Genomic DNA, 21,578 nt, shown 5'->3' on the forward strand with positions numbered 1-21,578 from the left:
ATTAGGAAATGAAATAGATCGTTGCAATAAACTTGTATACTTTTAAGGTTCTAGAAATATATCATCAAATTGCCTTCTGATTTTAAACTCCTACCAGAGTACCAGAGTATATGGGAGTATCTTAAAATTCCAGGCTTTAAAAAAAAAAAAAAATTCCAGACTTTAAACCATGTATTTGTGTATACAAAAGGTTTAGGGAGCTGGGGGCAGGGAGGAGACAGTACATAATTGAAATGTCTAAATAGAGAGTGTTTTCTCCTCTCCATAATACATACAAATGCTACACTTAATGTTGTGTCACAGGTCTTTGAGACACTATTCATTTTTCTTAAAACTTTTTTTTTCTTTATTCTTCAGATTGGATGAATTCTGTTGATCTGTTGTCAAGTTCATTCATTCATTCTTTTGTCATCTCAAATCTGCTGTTCAACCCCTACAGTGATTTGTTTTATTACAGTTATACTTTCCAACTCCAGAATTTCTATTTCGTTCTTTTTTGTAATTTCTGTATCCTTACTGGGAGTCTTTGTTGATTCAATGCTTCATACTTCCCTTTCATCTTTAAACATGATTTTCCTTATTTCTTTGAACATATTTTAATATTCTTGTTTTTATTTATTTTTTTAAAAAATATTTATTTATTTATTTGGTTGCACCGGGTCTTGGTTGCAGCGTGCATGTGGGATCTAGTTCCCCGGCCAGGGATCGAACCCAGGCCCCCTGCATTGGGAGCATGGAGTCTTAACCACTGTGCCACCAGGGAAGTCCCTCTTGTTTTTATTTTTAAGCAAGGCTTCTTAGGAGTTGCTCCTGTGTCTGCATAGCTTAGTAGTCAGATAATGACTGTGCTTAAATTCTTTGAGCCAATAAAGCTTTCATCCTCTGCCATTGGATCTGTGTGTGAATAGAAGAGCATATTCAGAGATAAGGCTGTTTTCAAGTCTACCCAGCTTGTACTTTACACCAGGTCTTTTGGGTCTCTGTGTTGTCCAAGAGAGTGTGAATAGCCTGGGCTCTCTCTGGTCTCAGCTGCACATATGTGCAGCCTCCACTAGGAATGCTTGCCCTGACTGTGACTACAGCCTCAGGCTAGTACTGTTGACTTTCCTCGGCTCGGTGGCCTCCAAGATACCACTTCCACAGACAACTTTTGCCATTTCTCCAAAACGAGTGAGCCTTGTCTGTAGGAAAGAAAGAAGCTCCTGTCTTCATAGCTTGCCCCATCTTGGCAGAACCTCCAGTTCAAGGTGGTAGGAAAGGGGATAAGAATAGTCCCAAGCCAGAACACCACTGATTTCCACTGTTCTTTCTCGAAGTTCAGGAGTTTTTCCCACACATGAAAGCTTTTCATGATATTGTGTGCTTTTGTTAGCTCTCCAAAGAGCTGAATTGGTTGCTTTTGTCAGTTTTTGTCTAGCTTTATTTTTGTTTTTGGGGGGAGGATTTGTCAAGCTCCTTAATCAGCCATACCGCAAAATCTTGCCCCTTTTATTATTTATTTTGATACTCTAATTGTCCATATTTTGCTATTTGCAGCTGTTCCAGTTGGTTTCTGTTTTAGATAACAGTTTTAAAGGCTTCATTTTTGCATTACGGTCTGTTCAAATATGAGGGTATAGTTATTTTATTTATTTAATTTTTTAAATCACAGTTCCTCTGAGTTCCATTAGTTTTAGAAATTCAGAAAAGAAATTTGTAAAATTTTTTTTTTTTGGTAAACCCGGTAACAGAAACCTTTTCCTTATTTTCAAAATCAACTAGTAAATATATGTGTTTATTTTCTTAGAAAGACAGAATCCATTGATGTAATGGATGCAGTTGGAAGTAATATTGTGGTCAGCACAAGAACTGGAGAGGTAATGAGGATTTTGCCAAGGATGCATGAGGACATCAATGAAGAGTGGATCTCTGATAAAACCAGGTATGTGCTATATTGTTTCCTTTAACTTTTGGACTTGATTTAAAGGAAATTTTATAATAATTTTAATATTAAGGAACAGTCTTTTATATTTGCAAATTAATATAGACTATTGAAATCTGGACTGTTTATATAGAGAATTAGACAAAACTGACTTCAATAGTCCTAGGTATATCACTGGCTTTCATATTAACTGGCTTTCATATTGAGAAATAGGTTTTTTCCTCCCAGATAGAGAAATTGAAGTAAATTAAGATACTTTATCTATTTCAGTTTGCCTCTGTTTCATTGGAGAATAGAAGCTAAATATAAGTTAGATTTGCACAGTATAATTTTGATGAAATATCTAAAGATACTCAAGTTTTACAAATGGTTTGGCTTTTTCAGCTACCAGATTTCTTGTGTATTGTAATTTTAAGATTATTCAGGTAGCTGAAAATAAATTATAAGAACTCAAACATTTTAGGTGGTATTTTAGTTTTAGATGATGTTTGTAGAATATTTATTAGTTCATCTCCAAAGAAACCTGGAATAATTATTTTATCCAAGTGTTTGTTCTATTTGACCTTTAACCAGTACTGTATTTTAATAACATTTCTTTTAGATTTTAAACTTGAAAATTATAGTTGCCTTTTTTAGCAAGTTTCCACAAATGGTATAATTTCTGTCATCTAGATTTGCCTATGATGGGCTAAAACGTCAAAGACTTACCGAGCCGATGGTCAGAAATGAAAAGGGGCTTTTAACATACACCACCTGGGAGGACGCACTCTCTCGTGTAGCTGGAATGGTAAAAAATTGAAGTATAGAATAACTATATTTGTGATTTCCAAGGCACATCTTTCTAATGAAGAGGGGATATGTTTCTCTTCACTTCTTTCATCTTGCCAAGATTATCTTCCATTTAACAAACATTTATTGAGAAAAAAAGAAAACATGTATTGAGAACTGTACAACATGTCATGCTAGATGTAGGGATATAAAGACCACTAGCACATAGTTCTTAACTTCCCACAGTCTTTTAGGAAAAGATGCATAATTAAGCAATTATCATATGCTGCTTTGGGTAGTTACGCAGAAAATGATATATGAGAGAGCACATTGGAGGGATGCCTAACCAGGTATCGTGTCACATAGGTAAGGTGACTCCTTAGGCAAAGTCTAAACATGAATAGAAGCTTGCCAGAGCAAAAACGGGGAATGGCCTTCTGGCCAGAGAAAAGCAACATACATAAAGGGCTTGAAGGAATGACAGATCCTTCAGATGAAATTGTATTTAAATATAATTCCACAGTCTTCATCTTCCAGACCTCATTTTGAGACCCTTTGTTCCTAATTTAAAAACAAACAGGAACTTCGCTGGCTGTCCAGTGGTTAAGACTCCACACCTCCACTGCAGGGAGCACAGGTTCGATTCCTGGTCAGGGAATCAGATCCCACATGCCACACAGCGCGACCATAAATAAATAAATACATGCATACATACATACATCTTTATTCCAGGCTGATGTTATTAACCTTGGCCCCACGTACGCTTCTGCTTCTCACTTTCAGATTAATAATTAGTGTGAGAACGTTTTAGTTAGAAGTTTATTCCTTTTATTGTACTTGAAAATGACATCATTGTTTTGTTTTCTGAACATTTCATTGTGATCCTTTGCTGAATGAAGGTTTCTTGGTGATAGCCTTTCCATCCATTTTTAGTTGCAGAGTTTTCAAGGCAACGATGTGGCAGCAATTGCAGGTGGCTTGGTGGATGCTGAAGCCCTAGTATCTCTCAAAGATTTACTTAATAGAGTGGACTCTGACACCCTATGCACTGAAGAGGTGTTCCCTACCACAGGAGCTGGGTGAGAAGTTTGAAGCTAGAATCTAGGCTTTCTTTTTTTTTTTCTCTTTTTTTTTTTTTTCTGGTTACAAGTTGTGTTTAAACCAACACATCTATGGCATCAATGACTTTTATGTGACAGCTTGGATACTCCAACATACCAACCAGCTTATTATCACATATAGACCAAAGTCAGACCAGGAGCTATTAGAGAATCCAGTTATTAATAAGTATCTGAACCTTTGATGTAATTTAAGAATGCTTCATAGATTCTTTTTTTCTCTGGGAGTGCCATGGGTTTGATGACAAAAGAGTATTTCGTGGATTGTCAGTGTGTATTAGTTTTAAAGTAAAACTTGCATTTTATATTTCATGTTTCTAGCACAGATCTACGTTCCAATTATCTTCTTAATACTACAATTGCCGGTGTGGAAGAGACAGATGTTGTCCTCCTGGTTGGTACAAATCCACGTTTTGAGGCACCACTATTTAATGCTAGAATTCGAAAGAGGTTAGTAATAATATTCAGGGTTTTAAAAACATTTATATGATAATTTGTTTTATATATGAAATAAAGACTATTTTAGCTGATTCCTAATAGTGTTAGTGGGAGTGAGACTCCAAAAGATAATTGGAGGGCAATTTCTAACAGCTCCATTCCCCGCTTCTCCCCTTGCTGATCTTTTTATCTTTTTAGTTTGAAATAATTCAAGATACTTGAAATGTTCTTTGTATACCCATTTTTGTGTAATGTTCACCCGATTAGTCAATGTTCATGTTTCATATATTTTTTTATTCTCTCTCCATGTATATATTTGTTTGAATATAACCATCTGAAAGTAGGTTGTAGACATAATGCTCTTTTTATCCCACACTGAGTACTTCTGTGTGGATTTCCTAAGAACAAGGGATATTCTCCATTTAAGAATTTGATTATTTAATCAAGAATTCACTATTGATACAGTATTCTTATCTTATCTATAGTTTGTGTTCAGATTTCACTGATTCTTCCATAATTTCTTTTATAATTTTTTTTTTTCCTGCCCAGGATCCAGTCTGGAGTTACACATTGCAGTTAGTGTCATGACTCTTCAGTCTCCTTTTCTGACTTTTTTTTTGAAGAGTACAGGCCAGTTATTTTGTAGAATGACTCTCCATCTTTTTATATCTTAGAGACTTAATAGATCGACCATATAATTGATTGTCTAAACTGGGACACTGTTGAGAGTAGAAAGGGGAGTTGTTAATTACTCCAGGATGACAGGTTAAAACCACCACTGTCTCTGACAAACCAGAGTTATATGGTCACCACATTTATAACTATTTTTGGAGGAGCTGAATCCATACTTCCTTGTCATAGAGAATAAATATGAATGATGTAGTTTGTTTTTTATGAAATTTATTTAAATGGCCTGAATGGATAATTAGGAGGTAACTGACTCTGCTGTGTAAGTATGACAAAATAAAAACTACAGATCATTTATTCTAAAATTAAAGTCTTTATTTATAGCTAGCTTAGAGTTAGCATTCTAACACAGCAAATTAATTCATTGAATTTCTTTGGTGTGTACGGGCTTACCTCATTTTGTTGCACTTTGCTGTATTGTACTTGCAGATATGGTGTTTTTTGCAAATTTAAAGTTTATGGCAGCCCTCATTCAAGTAAGTCTTTTGGTGCCATTTTCCAACAGCATCGGCTCACTTTGTGTCTCTGTCATATTTTGATAATTTTCAAAATATTTCAAACTTTTTCAGTATTATTACATTTTATCATGGTGATCAGTGATCTTTGATGTTAGTGTTGTAATTGTTTTGGAACACCACAAACCATACCTGTATAATATGGTGAATTTAATAAATGTTGGTGTGTTTTAATAACCTACAATGGCTTCCAAGTGTCAAAGTGAAAGAAAGAGTTGCACATCTTTCACTTTAAATCAAAAGCTAGAAATGATTAAACTTACTGAAGAAGGCTTGTTGAAAGCCGAGACAGGCCAAAAGATAGACCTCTTGTGCCAGTTAGCCAAGTTGTGAATGCAAAGGAAAAGTTCTTGAGAGAAATTAAAAGTACTACTCCAATGAGCACATGAATGATAAGAAAGCAAAATAGCCTTATTGCTGATAATGGATAAAGTTTGAGTGGTCTGGATAGAAGATCAAACCAGCCATGACATTCCCTTAAGCCAAACCTAATCCAGAGCAAGGCCCTAACTCTCTTCAATTCTGAAGGCTGAAAGAGGTGAGGAAGCTGCAGAAGAAGAGTTGAAGCTAGCAGAGGTTGTTTCCTGAGATTTATGGAAAGAAGCTGTCTCCATAACATAAAAGTGCAAGGTGAAGCAGCAAGTGCTGATGTAGAAGCTGCAGCAAGTTATCCAGGAGATCTAGCTACGATAATTAATGAAGGTGGCTACACTAAACCACAGATTTTTCAGTGTAGACGAAACAGCCTTATATTGGAAAAAGATGCCATTGCTGGAGAAGGACTTTCATAGCTAGAGAAGAAAAGTCAGTGCTTGGCTTCAGAGCTTCAAAGGACAGACTCTGTTAGGGGCTAATGCACCTGGTGACTTGAAGTTGCAGCCAGTGCTCAACTTAACCATTCCAAAAATCCTAGGGCCCTTAAGAATTTTGCTAAATCTATTCTGCCTGTACTCAGTAAATGGAGCAGCAAAGCCTGGATAATAGCACATCTGTTTGCAACATGGTTTACTCAATATTTTAAGCCCATTGTTGAGACCTACTGCTCAGAAAAAAAGATTCCTTTCAAAATATTACTGCTAATTGATAATTGCACCTGATCACCCAAAAGCTCTGATGGAGATACACAATGAGATTAATGTTGTTTTTTGCCTGCTAACACAACGTCCATTCTGCAGCTCATGGATCAAGGAGTAAGATTTTTGGGTCTTATTGAGAAATACATTCATAAGGCTGTAGCTGCCATAGCTAGTGATTCTACTGATGGAAAGTAAATTGAAAACCTGGAAAGGATTCACCATTCTAGATGCCATTAAGAACATTCTTGAGGGCTTCCCTGGTGGCGCAGCGATTGAGAGTCACCTGCCGATGCAGGGGACGCGGGTTCTTGCCCAGGTCCGGGAAGATCCCACATGCCGCCTAGTGGCTGGGCCCGTGAGCCTGCGCGTCCGGAGCCTGTGGTCCACAGCGGGAGAGGCCACAACAGTGAGAGGCCTGCGTACCGCAAAAAAAAAAAAAAAGAACATTCTTGAGTCATGGGAAGAGGTCAAGATATCAGTGTTAAAAAGGAGTTTGGAAGAAGTTGATTCCAAACCTCCTGGATTACTTTGAGGGGCTCAGGACTTCAGCTGAGGAGGTAACTGCAGATGTGGTGGAAATAGAGAACTAGAATTAGAAGTAGAGTCTGAGGATGTGACTGCATTGCTGCAATCTCATGATAAAACTTTAATGGATGAAGAGTTGCTTCTTATGGATGAGCAAAAAAAGTTGTTTCTTGATATAGGATCTATTCCTGGTGAATTCTGTGAAGAAATTGTTGAAATGACAACAGTGGATTTAGAATATTACATAAATTTAAGTTGATAAAGCAGCAGCCAGATTTGAAAGGATTGACTCCCAATTGTGAAAGAATTTCTACCGTGGGTAAAATGCCATCAAACAGCACTGCATGCTACAGAGAAATTGTTCATGAAAGGAAGAGATCATCGAAGCGGCACACTTCATTACTTATTCTAAGAAACTGCCACAGCCAGCCCAGCCTTCAGCAACCACCACCCTGATCAAAGTCAGCAGCCATCAGCACAAGGCAAGATTCTCCACCAGCAAAAAGATTTCCATTCACTCAAGGTTCATACGATGTTTAGCATGTTTTTAGCAATAAAGTATTTTTTAATTAAGGTGTGTATATTGTTTTTCTGACAATGATTTTGTACACTTAATAGACTGCAGTGTAGTGTAAATATAACTTTTATATGCACCAGGAAACCAAAAGATTTGTGTGACTTGCTTTATTGTGACTCACTTTATTTTGTGGTCTGGGAAGGAACCAACAATATCTCCAAGGTATGCCTGTATTTTTACAACACTTTATTTTTGAAAGGTACGCAATAATATCTGTTAAATTTAAATGTTCTGGGAGGGCTTTAGTGCTTTTAACATTTTCTAATTTAAATAGATGTAGCACATAGCATTGAAGAGACCAGTAACTGCTAACTTAGTGATTTAGCTCTAAAAACTCTGTTGTTTTCTTTCAGTTGGCTCCACAATGACTTAAAAGTGGCCCTTATAGGCAGCCCTGTTGATCTCACTTACAGCTACGACCATCTGGGAGATTCTCCCAAAATTCTTCAAGACATTGCTTCGGGCAGCCATCCTTTCAGCCAGGTGCTCTTGAGTTATATGTATCTACTCTTGTTGATTTTTAAGTATTATTTTTAAAATTTATTATTTTTGGAATAATATGTGATTGCTGTTAAAAACTACATATATATAGCAACATAGAAAATAATATATAAGAAAGTAAACATTATCCAAAATCCCACTACCCCAAACAAGCATTGATGAAACATCATACAGTCATTTCTCTATTCATATATAGAGCAAGATGGATGGATAGGTAAACAAAAATGAAATCATACTGTACATTTTTATTTATCAGAGTTTAATTTTACTTGAAGTTATCATTAAAAAATGAAGTAAAACTGAAAGAATTAAACTTTAAACTTCAGTGAAATCTTTCTTTACAGCAAGGGTTATTATTCCTAAAGAAATTTCACCAGTTTTTGTTTGTTTTTTATTTATTTATTTATTTTGTCCACACCACACGGCATGTGGGATCTTACTTCCCGGACCAGGGATCGAACCCATGCCCCTTGCAGTGGAAGTGTGGGGTCTTAACCACTGGACCACCAGGGAAGTCCCTCACCAGTTTTTTTTACATGACTTTTTCATTACTAAGTTCTTTATTTACATTCATTTAATTGCCATCTGGAGTTTAGAGCTTTTGGATTTGTTTTTGTTTGTTTTTGTTTTCTAGAGGAGATGTAAGTGCACCATTCCTTGAGTTCTTTCTTGCTTGAGAATGTTTATTTTATTCCTGAAGAGAGCCTTGACGGGATATAAAGATCTAGGGTTATACTTTTTTTCCCTCTGAACTTTATAGATACTGCCTTTTGTAACTGTGGAGAAGCAGCCCAGTGTCAGCCATATTCTCTTCCAATCCTGTCCTATTTTTTGTTGTTGTCTAGATACTTTTTTATTGATAGTTCATGCTTGATTTTTTATCTTTGAAATTTAGTAACTTCACTAGAATATGTCTTACTGATGGTGGTTCTCTACCATTTTTTTTTTTAATGGGACATACAGCTTTCAGTCTGAAGATTCAAGATTCTCTTTATTTTAGGAGTTGTGTGTGTGTGTGTGTGTGTGTGTGTGTGTGTGTGTATGTGATGTGTGGGATGGTGATTGTTAAAAAAATGTAAAAGGTTTCTGTTTCTCACATAACAGTGGTTCTGAAGGTAAGCAGTTTGACAGATGGTGCAGTTGTCCAAGGGTGTCATCAAGGCAGGAGCCTACCTTCCTGCTTTGCTATCCTCAGTGCATTTACTCACTCACGTGTGTTTGTGTGTGAGCCTCTCCTCATGGTTCCAGGATGGTTGCTTTACCGACAGCTTCAGGTGTAGGCAAGAAGAAAATCAAGTGTGAGGGCACAAAGCAGCCAAACCCAACTTCTTTGTCTGTCGGTTTTGAATAACATCATTATTGTTACTGTGATCAAAAGTATTTTTTTTTAATGTATTGAGAAGAATCCTTCTCTTCTCTCTAGCTCACATCCCCATACCCCAGAAGGTGATGAGTGTTCATCAGGAAAGTTTTCTTCTCTAATATATTTAAATGTATTTTCCATTAATTAGTTCTTTTTCTTAAGAACTCTTAACAGTGCAGATACTGGATCTCCTCTTCTATCTTTTCTGTCATTTTTTCTTTATTCTTTTCTTTTTTGGTTTATTTTATATAATTTCATATAAACTATCTTTCTTGTCCCGGTATTTATAGTCATGTTGAATTCTGTTTTTTATTGTTTCTGGAATGATTTTCATTTCTGCTTTGTTTCTCTTCTATTTCTTTCTTGAATTCTCTGATGAAAGTCTTCCATAATACTCTCTATTATGTAACTTCTCTGAGCTCTTTTTTTAAGTGAGGGATTGTTTTTCATTTTCTTTGAGGCTATTGAAAACTGTTTCTTATTTTTTTGAGGCTACTGAAAGCACTTCACATTTCCTTGGGAAATTCCTCTTGTGAATATCCTCCTTTTTGTAGTATCTAGGCATAATTCTCATGCTGATTCATTGATTGGGTCCAGCTCTTTATTGAAGAATGACACAGAAGATGGGCAGGAGAGTGAACTGTTATAGTCTACAGCTTTACTTCTAATTTTTCCATCCTCTACTGTATGTGTAGTTTCTTTTGCACTTGGGATGCATTTCCTCTCAGTTTTTGGTATTCAGGTAGTTACTGTGGCTTAAAGCAAAGCCTTTAACTTTAAGGTATTCTGCATTGTGATCTAGTGATCATTGCTTTCCCTACCTTCTCCTCCCTGTCTGGGCATAGAGAGTAGATGGACTATAGTAGACATGGTACTTCAGCATGGTTTCTCCTGTTACAAAATATCACCTGAACCTCTGTATGGACATTCCACAATTTTTTCTGGGACCTATCCATAGTCATTCTGACCAAAGGATGTTTGGCTAGAGTTTTCATTCCCAATTATTCCTTTTTGAAAATCTGTTTTATTTGATACTAGTTTAGCTATTTCACAGTAGCATTGGCAAGAGATTTTTGAGTAAATCTGGTTGTATGTATATCCATATGTCGACTAGCAAATTAAGACATTCATGTTAGAACTAAAACTTGGGACAGCATATTATAGATGCAAATTTGGTTAGATTTAGTTACTTCTAATGTTTGTTTATTTTATTTTATTTTTTAAAGCTAATTCTTTTTTTTTCTTTTTTTTTCTTTTTTTTTGCGGTACGCGGGCCTCTCACTGTCGTGGCCTCTCCCGTTGCGGAGCACAGGCTCTGGACACGCAGGCTCAGCGGCCATGGCTCACGGGCCCAGCCGCTCCGCGGCATGTGGGATCTTCCCGGACCAGGGCACAAACCCGTGTCCCCTGCATCGGCAGGCGGACTCTCAACCACTGCGCCACCAGGGAAGCCCTTTATTTTATTTTTTAATTAATTTTTATTGGAGTTTAGTTGCTTTACAATGTTATGTTAGTTTCTGCTGTACAGCAAAGTGAATCAGTTATACATACACATTTATTCCCTCTTTTTTAGATTTCCTTCCCACTTCTAATGTTTTTTTAAATGAAAGTTCTTTTTTCTTAAAGGTCCTAAAGGAAGCTAAAAAACCAATGGTGGTTTTAGGCAGTTCTGCACTCCAAAGAAATGATGGGGCAGCAATTCTTGCAGCTGTTTCCAACATTGCTCAAAAGATTCGGATGAGTAGTGGTGTTACTGGTGATTGGAAAGTTATGAATATCCTTCATAGGTAAGTTGAGTAGTTGTTTTTTTGTGTTTTTTTTTGTTTTTTTGCGGTACGCGGGCCTCTCACTGTTGTGGCCTCTCACTGTTGTGGCCTCTCCCGTTGCGGAGCACAGGCTCCGGATGCGCAGGCTCAGCGGCCATGGCTCACAGGCCTAGCCGCTCCGCAGCATGTGGGATCTTCCCGGACCGGGGCACGAACCTGCGTCCCCTGCATCGGCAGGCGGACTCTCAACCACTGCGCCACCAGGGAAGCCCGAGTAGTTGTTTTATAATCTATAATTTTGTGTATATTTTGTGTACACTGTCACATTTAGATTTACAAACAACTTAATATTTAGCGACATTTAGCGACATTATCTCAGTAGCAGATGTGAAATAGAAACCTTTATTTTGTGTGAGAAAAAGCCAAGATAGTAAATAATATTTAAAATATCCAAATTGCAGTAAGTGCTAAGAAAATCTTAAAAATCTGTATCATATTAATATACTGTGGTTCAAAAATTGCAATAAGTCCTCTGACTTTTAAGTGATAAAAATGTAAGCTGGGCTTCCCTGGTGGCGCAGTGGTTGAGAGTCTGCCTGCCAATGCAGGGGATGGGGGTTCGGGCCCTGGCCCGGGAAGATCCCACGTGCCGCGGAGCAGCTAAGCCTGTGCGCTGCAACTGCTGCGCCTGTGCTCTGGAGCCCGCGAGCCGCGACTGCTGGGCCCACGTGCCACAACTGCTGAAGCCTGCACACCTGGAGCCTGTGCTCTGCAGCGGTGGGGGTGAGGGGGAAGAGGGGGCACCACAGTGGGAGGCCTGCGCACCACGGTGGGGAGTGGCCCCCGCTCGCCGCGGCTGGAGGGAACCTGCGTGCAGCACCAGGGACCCAACACAGCCAAAAATAAATAAATTTATTTAAAAAAAAATATATGTAAGCTAACGTGAGAATTCAAATAAAGTGAGGCTTTTCTCTGACAATATCAATAGTGCAGATTTATTTAGAAAAGTTGGAAAGGGAAGAAAGAATACAAAAATGGAAATTATCCATAGTTCACAATCTGTGGATAATTACTGTTGCAGTTTTTGTGCGCTTTGTTCTGGGTTTCTTTGTGTGTGTATATAAATATTTTTTTAGTTATATAGTTGAAGTCATACTGTGTATGCAATTTTGTGTCCTGATTTTGATTGATTTTCATTACCAAACAAGAATTTTCTCATGATTAGAAATTCTTTATAAACATAAACATTAATGGCTATATAATGTGAATATATATAAATTTTTTAACCTTTCCTTCATCTTAACATGTAATTCATTTTGCATTAGTGAGTGAATTTCCAATTTCCTATAATCCTTTCTACCTTAAGTATTATTTTTCAAATCTTCAAATTTGTTTAAGGATTGAGGCTAAACACTTTTAAGTTTGCTAGGCAAACTTTTTTAAATGTAAAAGTGTTCAAATGCGTTCTTAAACATTAGTTTCAGTGTTGTATTTCCCCACTTATTGGTTTAATTTGGCATTGTAGTTCATCACGTAAACATTTTTTTTTACCTTTTTTTTTTTAATTTTTGGCTGTGTTGGGTCTTCGGTGCTGTGCCCGGGCTTTCTCTAGCTGTGGAGAGTGGGGGCTACTCTTTTGTTGAGGTGCGCAGGCATCTCATTGTGGTGGCTTCTCTTGTTGCAGAGCACGGGCTCTAGGCGCGCAGGCTTCAGTAGTTGTGGCACGCGGGCTCAGTGGTTGTGGCTCATGGGCTCTAGAGCACAGGCTCAGTAGTTGTGGTGCACAGGCTCAGCTGCTCTGAGGCATGTGGGATCCTCCTGGACCAGGGATTTAACCCATGTCCCCTGCATTGGCAGGCGGACTCCTAACCACTGCGCCACCAGGGAAGTCCCCAAAACTTTATATTTTTAAAATAGTTTATTTGCATTGACCACCTCTAGATCCTTTCTAGCCACAATTTTTAGCATTTTAGAATTTTTAGAATAAAAAGAGACTAGATATTTTCTTATTTTTAATTCACTTTTGAATCCATGTCTTTATTAATTTTTTTGTTGTTGTTTGTTTTTACTGAATGGGTACTTAATAACTTTTTAAGAAAAATTTCTGTGTCTTAACAATGTCTTTCTGATTCCTTCTCACAGATGACCACTTGGCTAGATACAAAGATCACAAGTTGTTTCCTTTAATACTCAGTATTTTTTTCACCTTTCTTTCACATTTTAGAGAAGATCTCATCTAATCTGAGTTTTGTCTCTGATTATAACCTGATTTGATATATGTATGTGTTTTTGTCCACTTGCTTTTTTGGATTCCTTATTTTTGATGTTAAAATTTTCTACTAGAATATAACTGAGTGACATTCATTTGACATTACCTCTGCCTGGGAATATCATAGAACTCTCCATTTTCAAATTGAAATTTTTGATATGGTTTTTCCTTTTAAGTTCAGAAGAAGCCAGTTGGTTTACTTTTACATTGTTATTTGGTCTCATTTTGGCTCTGCCGGGTCTTAGTTGCAGCACGCGGTATCTTCATTGCGGCATGCAGGGTCTTCTAGTTGCAGCATGCGGGATCTTTAGTTGCAGCATGCGAACTCTTAGTTGTGGCATGTGGGATCTATTTCCCTGGCCAACAGTCAAACCCAGGCCCACTGCATTGGGAGCTCAGAGTCTTAGCCACTAGACCACCAGGGAAGTCCCTTGTCTTTATTTCTTATAGTAAGTTTATTTCAGAGTAAAGCATATTTTCTAATTCTTGGAGAATCTTTTAATCCTTTTTTTGTTTACTGATCATTCTTGCAGAGGCAAACTTAGGTTACTTAGTTTGTTTTCCAAGATGAGGTGGGCTCTGTCATAAGTTAGTGTGTGAGTCTCTGCTCAGATCTTTGAGAGACATCCAGGCTTAGAAGGAGAGACATTTAAAAAATATATTGTGTAGGTGGGGCGGCAGGGGGAGCTAAGTTTTGAAATTGAACTTGGAAAGTGTGAGTTCTCTAACTTTGTTCATTTTTAAGATAGATTTGATTGGGAACTCCCTGGCAGTCCAGTGGTTGGGACTCCACACATTCACTGACGTGGGCCCAGGTTCAATCCCCAGTCAGGGAACTAGGATCCTGCCAGCCATGCAGAGTGACAAAAAAAAAAAGATAGATTTTGTTAGTTTTGGTCCCTTGCATTCCATGTGAATTTTAGGATCAACTTGTCAGTTTTTGCAAGGGATTCAGCTGTGATTTTTTGATAGGAATTGCATTAAATCTGTAGGTCAATTGGGAAGTGTTGCCATCTTAACAATATTGTCTTCCAATCCATGAACATAGATGTCTTTCCATTTGTTATGGTCTTTAATTTCCTTTGGAGTTGTTTTGTAATTTTCATTATACAAATCTTGCACTTCTTTTGTTAAATTTTTCAAACTATTTTATTCTTTTGATGTCCCATTAGAGAGTTGGACAGAGCAGCAGCATCTATTGGGAGTTCGTTTGACCTGCCCTCCTCCCTTACCAAATACGTAAAACCCAACTAGCTTTATTCACAGTAGGTCCTCAAAATGGCTACTATCTCTTGTAAGAAAATTAACAACAGCAAACTAGACCAAAGACTCCCAAATGTTCAAAGTATAGTTCTTTGAAACCTTTTCTTTAAAAGATTATTATCTGCTTCTCTTAGTAATATATGTTCATTGAAAAAATTCCATAAGAACATACAACAGTATACTAATTATAGTTTTCTCTGAATTAGTTTTATGAGTGGTGTTTAAATTTTTCCCTTTTGGTTTTCAAAATCATCTAATTTTTCTCTAATGACTGTGCTTGACTTATCAAGTCTTACTGTATTGAATAAAAATCAACTTAAGACAATTGCAGTTGGCATAAAGTTTCCAGAATTAGTCCATTAAGTATTACTTCATGAAGAAACAGTGTCCTAAGCATCTTATTTACTTTTTTGCCATTCTTGAAACAGTAAAAGACAGCTGCTTCTGGTTTTGACATCTATTTCAAATGGGTAAAAATGATGAGGGAAGATCTTTGACAGCATTGAATAGAAAAGAGACTAGGTATCATTTCAAGAATCACATTTAAATTTTTATAATGAAAACACAACAAGTATGCTAAAAACTCGTACTTGTTTTACAGGATTGCAAGCCAAGTAGCTGCTTTGGACCTTGGCTATAAACCTGGGGTGGAAGCAATTCGGAAGAACCCTCCCAAAGTGCTGTTTCTTCTGGGAGCAGATGGAGGTTGTATTACTCGACAGGATTTGCCAAAGGATTGTTTCATCATTTATCAAGGTTAGTAGCATCTATGGCACTAGAAACAGAAGAGAATAGTACATTGTGTATATTAGGAACTATATGGCAATATATTTAGTGGATTGATTATTTTCCATTTGAGAATTTCCCTACACACACACCAATTTTAAAAACATATTTGTTAATATGTATTTTTATAGATATTTAAATGTTTTAGATTTTATATTTAAAAAAATACGTTTATAAAAAATAGGTTTATTAGTTACATAGTTGCTATTGCTATTAAGAATTATCACCTCATGTTTTTTGTTTGTTTGTTTGTTTGTTTTTGCGGTACACGGGCCTCTCACTGTTGTGGCCTCTCCCGGTGCGGAGCACAGGCTCCGGACACGCAGGCTCAGTGGCCATGGCTCACGGGCCCAGCCGCTCCGCGGCATGTGGGATCTTCCCGGACTGGGGCACGAACCCGTGTTGCCTGCATTGGCAGGCGGACTGTCAACCACTGCGCCACCAGGGAAGCCCCACCTCATGTTTTTTAATAACAAATAATTAGAAGAAACCTAAATACCCCCAGTAATAGTAATTAAATTATGAAATATTATGTAACATTAAATTCAGTTTTTCAAAGAATATTTAATGTTATTATGTAATCAAGGAGAAGCTTTTTTATATATATAAACAGTGTAAAAGTTAGAAAATCACGAGTCCTGTGTCATAAGACACTTAATGAATTATATTTAATAGCACTCCTTTGGTTTTTTGTGTTTGACTCATTTTCTTGATCTCTAACTCATTGCAAATGTAATCAAGCCTCTTTGGAATAAAAGGAGTCGAGTATTCCTGGATATTTTATAGAGAAAAGTATATAACTTTTCACTTCATTTAACACAAACACCATACACTTACACTAGGCTTTTTATTGCCATACCACATAAAAAGCATTATGTAATATTCCGTATCTTTAGTTTAATAAAGTTAAACCAAAATGCATAAACTAAAATCCTATCCTAGTTCTATCCAGAGATAATCATTGATGATGGTTTAGATAGATGCACAGTTCATATGTACTTCTATGCATATGCAAACATGTACATATGCAAACATGTACATTGGCTTTTCTTTCAATTAACTAAAGTTTCTTTTTTCTTCCAACACCTTCTGTTAAACTTTTAATGAGTGATAGTCTTTCAGCATACTATTTTCTGTAATCTTCTGTTTATGCTCTTAATCATACTCCTGTATGTCATACTCCTGACACTTTTTGTTCCTCCACCATTTCAGTTTACTTTACCAAATTTCACTAACATACATCTGAGCGTTTTCACTTTGTAATGATCAAGAGAAATGATACACCTAGTTGCCCATAATATGTGTGTTTATGTTGTTATACGTGTTTGTGTATTTGCAAAAATTAATCTGGGAAGACACATACCAAATGCTTTCACAATAGTTTTCTTTGGGAAGGGAGTTTAACTGTGGGCAAAGTGGGCTTTAATTTTTATTCCAAATACTTCAATACTATATTGTTTTAATTTTTAAAACACTTATAATTATAAAAATGTAATTTTAAAAGGATATATACTGTGTTCATGTATAATACCTACTCAGCTTTGTGCTAAAATGTGGTTTGCCATTTTCCGTCTTTTCACAGGACATCATGGTGATGTTGGAGCTCCTATAGCGGATGTTATTCTCCCCGGCGCTGCTTACACAGAGAAGTCTGCTACTTATGTCAATACTGAGGGCCGAGCTCAGCAGACTAAAGTAGCAGTGACACCTCCTGGCTTGGCAAGAGAAGACTGGAAAATTATAAGAGCACTTTCTGAGGTATTTGTCCTTAGTGATGCTAATGGAATGTTTGACATGTTAGCTTGTCAGAATGATTTTCGAAGTCAAGGAAGATGCACGTCTGAAATGCAGAGATGACTTGAATAATCTCTGTAGGAAAAACGTGTTCAGAAAACGGGGATTTGGGGAATTCCCTGGAGGTCCAGTGGTTAGGATGCCACACTTTCACGGCCAAGGGCGCGGGTCTGATCCCTGGTGGGGAACTACGATCCCACAGGCCACGTGGCGTGGCCGAAAAAAAAACAAACATGGGGATTTGAAATAGGTGTTTTTACTTTTGACTTGTGTTTTTAACTCTTTAACTATAAAAAGCATCATGAGATTTAAAATAATAATATACAGTTGTCTGTCAACTTTATATATGAGCAATAGCAGGTTAGCCAAAGCATTCAAATTTAGCAAAGCATTTCTTTATTTCATAATCAGTGTATTTTCTAAAAACAAATTACTAATGTATTGACAGCTGTTTATGAATTAGAAGAATTATTTACAGTAGTATTCCCCACTTAACCACCTGCTTAATATACATACAAATGGACACCAATATATTTTTCATAGTAGTACTGCATTATTTTACCATAGTTGCAATGATGTATTATTTGAAATATTTAAGTATTAATGCTTTATGTCAATTTTTGGAACCTGTTATGTTATAGATTGCAGGTATGACTCTTCCATATGATACTCTGGATCAAGTAAGGAACAGATTGGAAGAAGTCTCCCCTAATCTTGTTCGATATGATGATGTCGAAGGAGCTAATTATTTCCAGCAAGCAAATGAGCTTTCCAAGGTAAAAACACGCCTATACGCAGTTTTCATAATAATGTATCCTCTGGCGTAACAGTACTAATTTTCAATACTATTATTATTGATCTCTTACTCTTTTTTTGCAGCTCGTGAACCAACACCTTCTTGCTGATCCACTTGTTCCACCTCAGCTAACAATAAAAGACTTCTACATGACAGGTACGCAGTTGTCAGCATGGCTGCCAAACATGAAAGGTAGAGAGGAGTAAAATCACCTAATTTAGCATTATGATTCCAACGTGCTAGTGGTAGTATTTGATGTTTTTAATCTCAGAAGATTTTTCAAATATCAGAACTAATGTAACTTTATATTTTCTGATTTTACTCTAATTTTTCTTTCTGAAATGTAAGTAGTGTTTGAAAATCCAAGAATTAACAGATTTTAAATATAAAATTTTACTACTGTATGAAGAATTACTGTATAGCAATTTAGGGAGAATTTTCTAAGTGACAAACATCTGTGAAGGTTTTTCTGAGAATTACAGTAGAAGAATCAAAACACTAAAATGTGAAACATGCCAAATGGTGCTTCTGATGTAAATGGTTAAGAATGTGCTTAAGGAATGCAGACTAACAAACTTGTTTACTACAGATTTTACAACACTTGATATAACATCTAGGTTATGAGATAGTTGATAGACAATTTAAAATAATTTTCTGTCTAAAAGCAGATAGGAGTATATTTTTCAAGTTCTTGGTGCAGTTTGTATCTAAGATTATTTTTTTTTTAATTTTTATTTTTGATTGTATTGAGTCTTTGTTGCCGCATGCAGGCTTCCTCTAGTTGTGACGAGCGGGGGCTACTCTTCTTTGAGGTGTGCGGGCTTCTCATTGTGGTGGCTTCTCTTGTTGCAAAGCATGGACTCTAGGCACACAGGCTTCAGCAGTTGTGTCACGCAGGCTCAGTATTTGCAGCTTATGGGCTCTAGAGCACAGGCTCAGTAGTTGTGGCACACAGGCTTAGTTGTTCCACGGCATGTGGGATCTTCCCGGACCAGGGCTTGAACCCGTGTCCCCTGCATTGGCAAGCGGATTCTTAACCACTGTGCCACCAGGGAAGCCCTAAGATTATTATTATTATTATTTTTTTTTTGCTGTACGTGGGCCTCTCACTGTTGTGGCCTCTCCCATTGCGGAGCACAGGCTCTGGACGCACAGGCTCAGCGGCCATGGCTCACGGGCCCAGCCGCTCCGCAGCATGTGGGATCCTCCCGGACTGGGGCACGAACCCGTGTCCCCTAGCATTGGCAGGCGGACTCTCAACCACTGCACCACCAGAGAAGCCCTCAGATTATTTTTAATAGGTTTTTTTCAGTTGTATTATAAAAGTTATGTTCATTGTAGAATACATACCTAAGCCCACAAGAGCAAGGAAAAATCACTATGATCCCACTACCCAGAAATAACTATGTTTAACATTTTGGCCAGTCATCCAGGGATATACACATATATTAATTTATTTAAACTAAAAATGAGATTACTTATTTACTCTGGGAGAGAGGGTTTGAACAGCTTTATTGAAATATTCACATACATAAAATTCACCCATAAAGTGAATTCATGGATTTTAGTACACTGTTCTGTAACCTTTTTTCAGTAATGGTATATTGCACATTCTTTTCCTGTCTTTAATACTTTTCTATAATATTTTTAATGGTTGCATACTGGCCCTTTATATGGCTGTATATAATTATTTAATCATTCCTAGGAGTACTTATTAAAAGCATTTAGCTATTAAGGGGCTTATCTTCTGAACTTATTGATTTTACAATGTTTATGTATAGTTACATAGACTCTTCCAGTCTTTTTTATTGTTGTTGTTCCTGAATATGTGCAACAGGAAAGTTTTACTGTGTGCTTCTTTTGAAGTTGTGTTATCAAAACGCACATTTTCTTGATATCTTTCAGATTCAATTAGCAGAGCCTCACAGACAATGGCTAAATGTGTCAAAGCTGTCACAGAGGGTGCCCATGCAGTAGAGGAACCATCCATATGCTGAAACATCTACTAGCACCCAGTTAGTTAAAGGACAGTTACGTTGGCATGATCTCTTAGAGGTGTATCTCTCTAAAAAATAATCTAAATGATGTAATATTTAAGGTTCTACCATGATTTATTTGAAAACGATATTGCAATTGTCAAACAACTTTGAGGTTTCCAAACATTTATGTATTGCATGTAAATGTTAAATAGTTTAATAAACATGTATAGATGCCCTTTCATGTAAAAGCACTGATAATCTTTGTGACATAAAAAAGAAAATCCTTAAAATATGAATTTTTGTTTATCTTCATTGATCACTTAGTTTGTAAAATGGATGAAATAATAGCTCCATTAGGACCTATTTTTTTCTAGTGCTAAAGAAAAGATTTAAGTATTCTGTGAAGCTGGGTAAATAGAAAATATATATAATATAATCATACATCAGATGTATACTTGGACAGCGCTAATAATAATCATAATAATGAAGGCTAATGATTATTCAGGATTTTCTACATACTAAGCACTCTGGCTTTACATACATTATATTGTTTTGTCCTTTTACTTCCCTGTCAGCCAGTATTATCTCATTTTACAGGTGAAGAAGCTAAAGCCCATGGATATTGGGTAGCTTGCCCAAGGCCACAGCAAAAGAGTCATAGAATCAAGCCTGGTTCTCTGACTTCAAAGCCCATTGTTCTTAACTGCTGCACATAATTTCCTCCCATTAGTACAGATTCCATAGGTTGTTACGTCTAAGAATCAGTATTGAGAAGCTTAATGGATAACACATTTTTCTGTTTTCTTTTGAATCTGTTTATATAATGTCATGGTGATTTATGGGATATTTTTCTTTGTATAATAGATTGCACACACATACACCCTTGGAATGAGGGAGGTTTCAAGAGACATAATTTAGGTCCTCATTGATGTTCCATATTTATTATATTAACACCATCTGTAGTATTAAGTCAACTAAATTATTCCAGTAATAAAAGGCAAAACTAACAGCTCTCATAATTTTCTATTGTCAAAAAAAATTAAAAATTTATAATTAATCTAGGAGATAATCTAATGCTATATTAATTTGTTTTCAAAATCTATGTTCAGAATCCTTTGTTTTGTAATCCTTATTCCTTTTTGCTTTCATCAAAGACTTAGCCCAACTATAGGTTGCGATTTTACTGATATAACAGAGGATAAAAATTTTAGACTATAGTATGTCACCAGTACTTTATCTTCAAAAATTGTACAAAATTTGTCACCTGTAACAGTTTTTTCAGAATTATTTTATTCACTTCAGTCATGAAGTTGTATACTTTGCTTAAAGTACTTTGCTTAAAATTCTCAGTTGCCTGAAATTGTATAAATTGTATAAATTCTTGGTGAAAGTCTTTGAATTTAATACAAACTTCTTATCTCTCTCTACCTTCTTTA

At 36.6% G+C, this 21,578-nt stretch overlaps 1 protein-coding gene across 2 annotated transcripts in view; it reads left to right on the plus strand.

The window, feature by feature from the left end:
- Nucleotides 1–21,578, plus strand: part of NDUFS1 (NADH:ubiquinone oxidoreductase core subunit S1) — a 31,527-nt gene extending 9,949 nt beyond the window's left edge. For both annotated transcript variants that reach the window (XM_082657865.1, XM_082657866.1), the window contains exons 9-19: nt 1,787–1,921; nt 2,594–2,708; nt 3,623–3,768; nt 4,129–4,257; nt 7,979–8,108; nt 11,116–11,276; nt 15,389–15,543; nt 17,156–17,331; nt 18,009–18,143; nt 18,247–18,319; nt 20,069–21,578. In XM_082657865.1, coding sequence (XP_082513991.1) covers nt 1,787–1,921; nt 2,594–2,708; nt 3,623–3,768; nt 4,129–4,257; nt 7,979–8,108; nt 11,116–11,276; nt 15,389–15,543; nt 17,156–17,331; nt 18,009–18,143; nt 18,247–18,319; nt 20,069–20,160 — 1,447 coding nt within the window. In that variant the 3' untranslated portion in view covers nt 20,161–21,578. The remainder of the gene's footprint in view (nt 1–1,786; nt 1,922–2,593; nt 2,709–3,622; nt 3,769–4,128; nt 4,258–7,978; nt 8,109–11,115; nt 11,277–15,388; nt 15,544–17,155; nt 17,332–18,008; nt 18,144–18,246; nt 18,320–20,068) is intronic.

The sequence above is a fragment of the Grampus griseus genome (genome assembly GCF_964374135.1).
Source record: "Grampus griseus genome assembly, chromosome: 7".
In the NCBI taxonomy this organism is placed as follows: domain Eukaryota; kingdom Metazoa; phylum Chordata; class Mammalia; order Artiodactyla; family Delphinidae; genus Grampus; species Grampus griseus.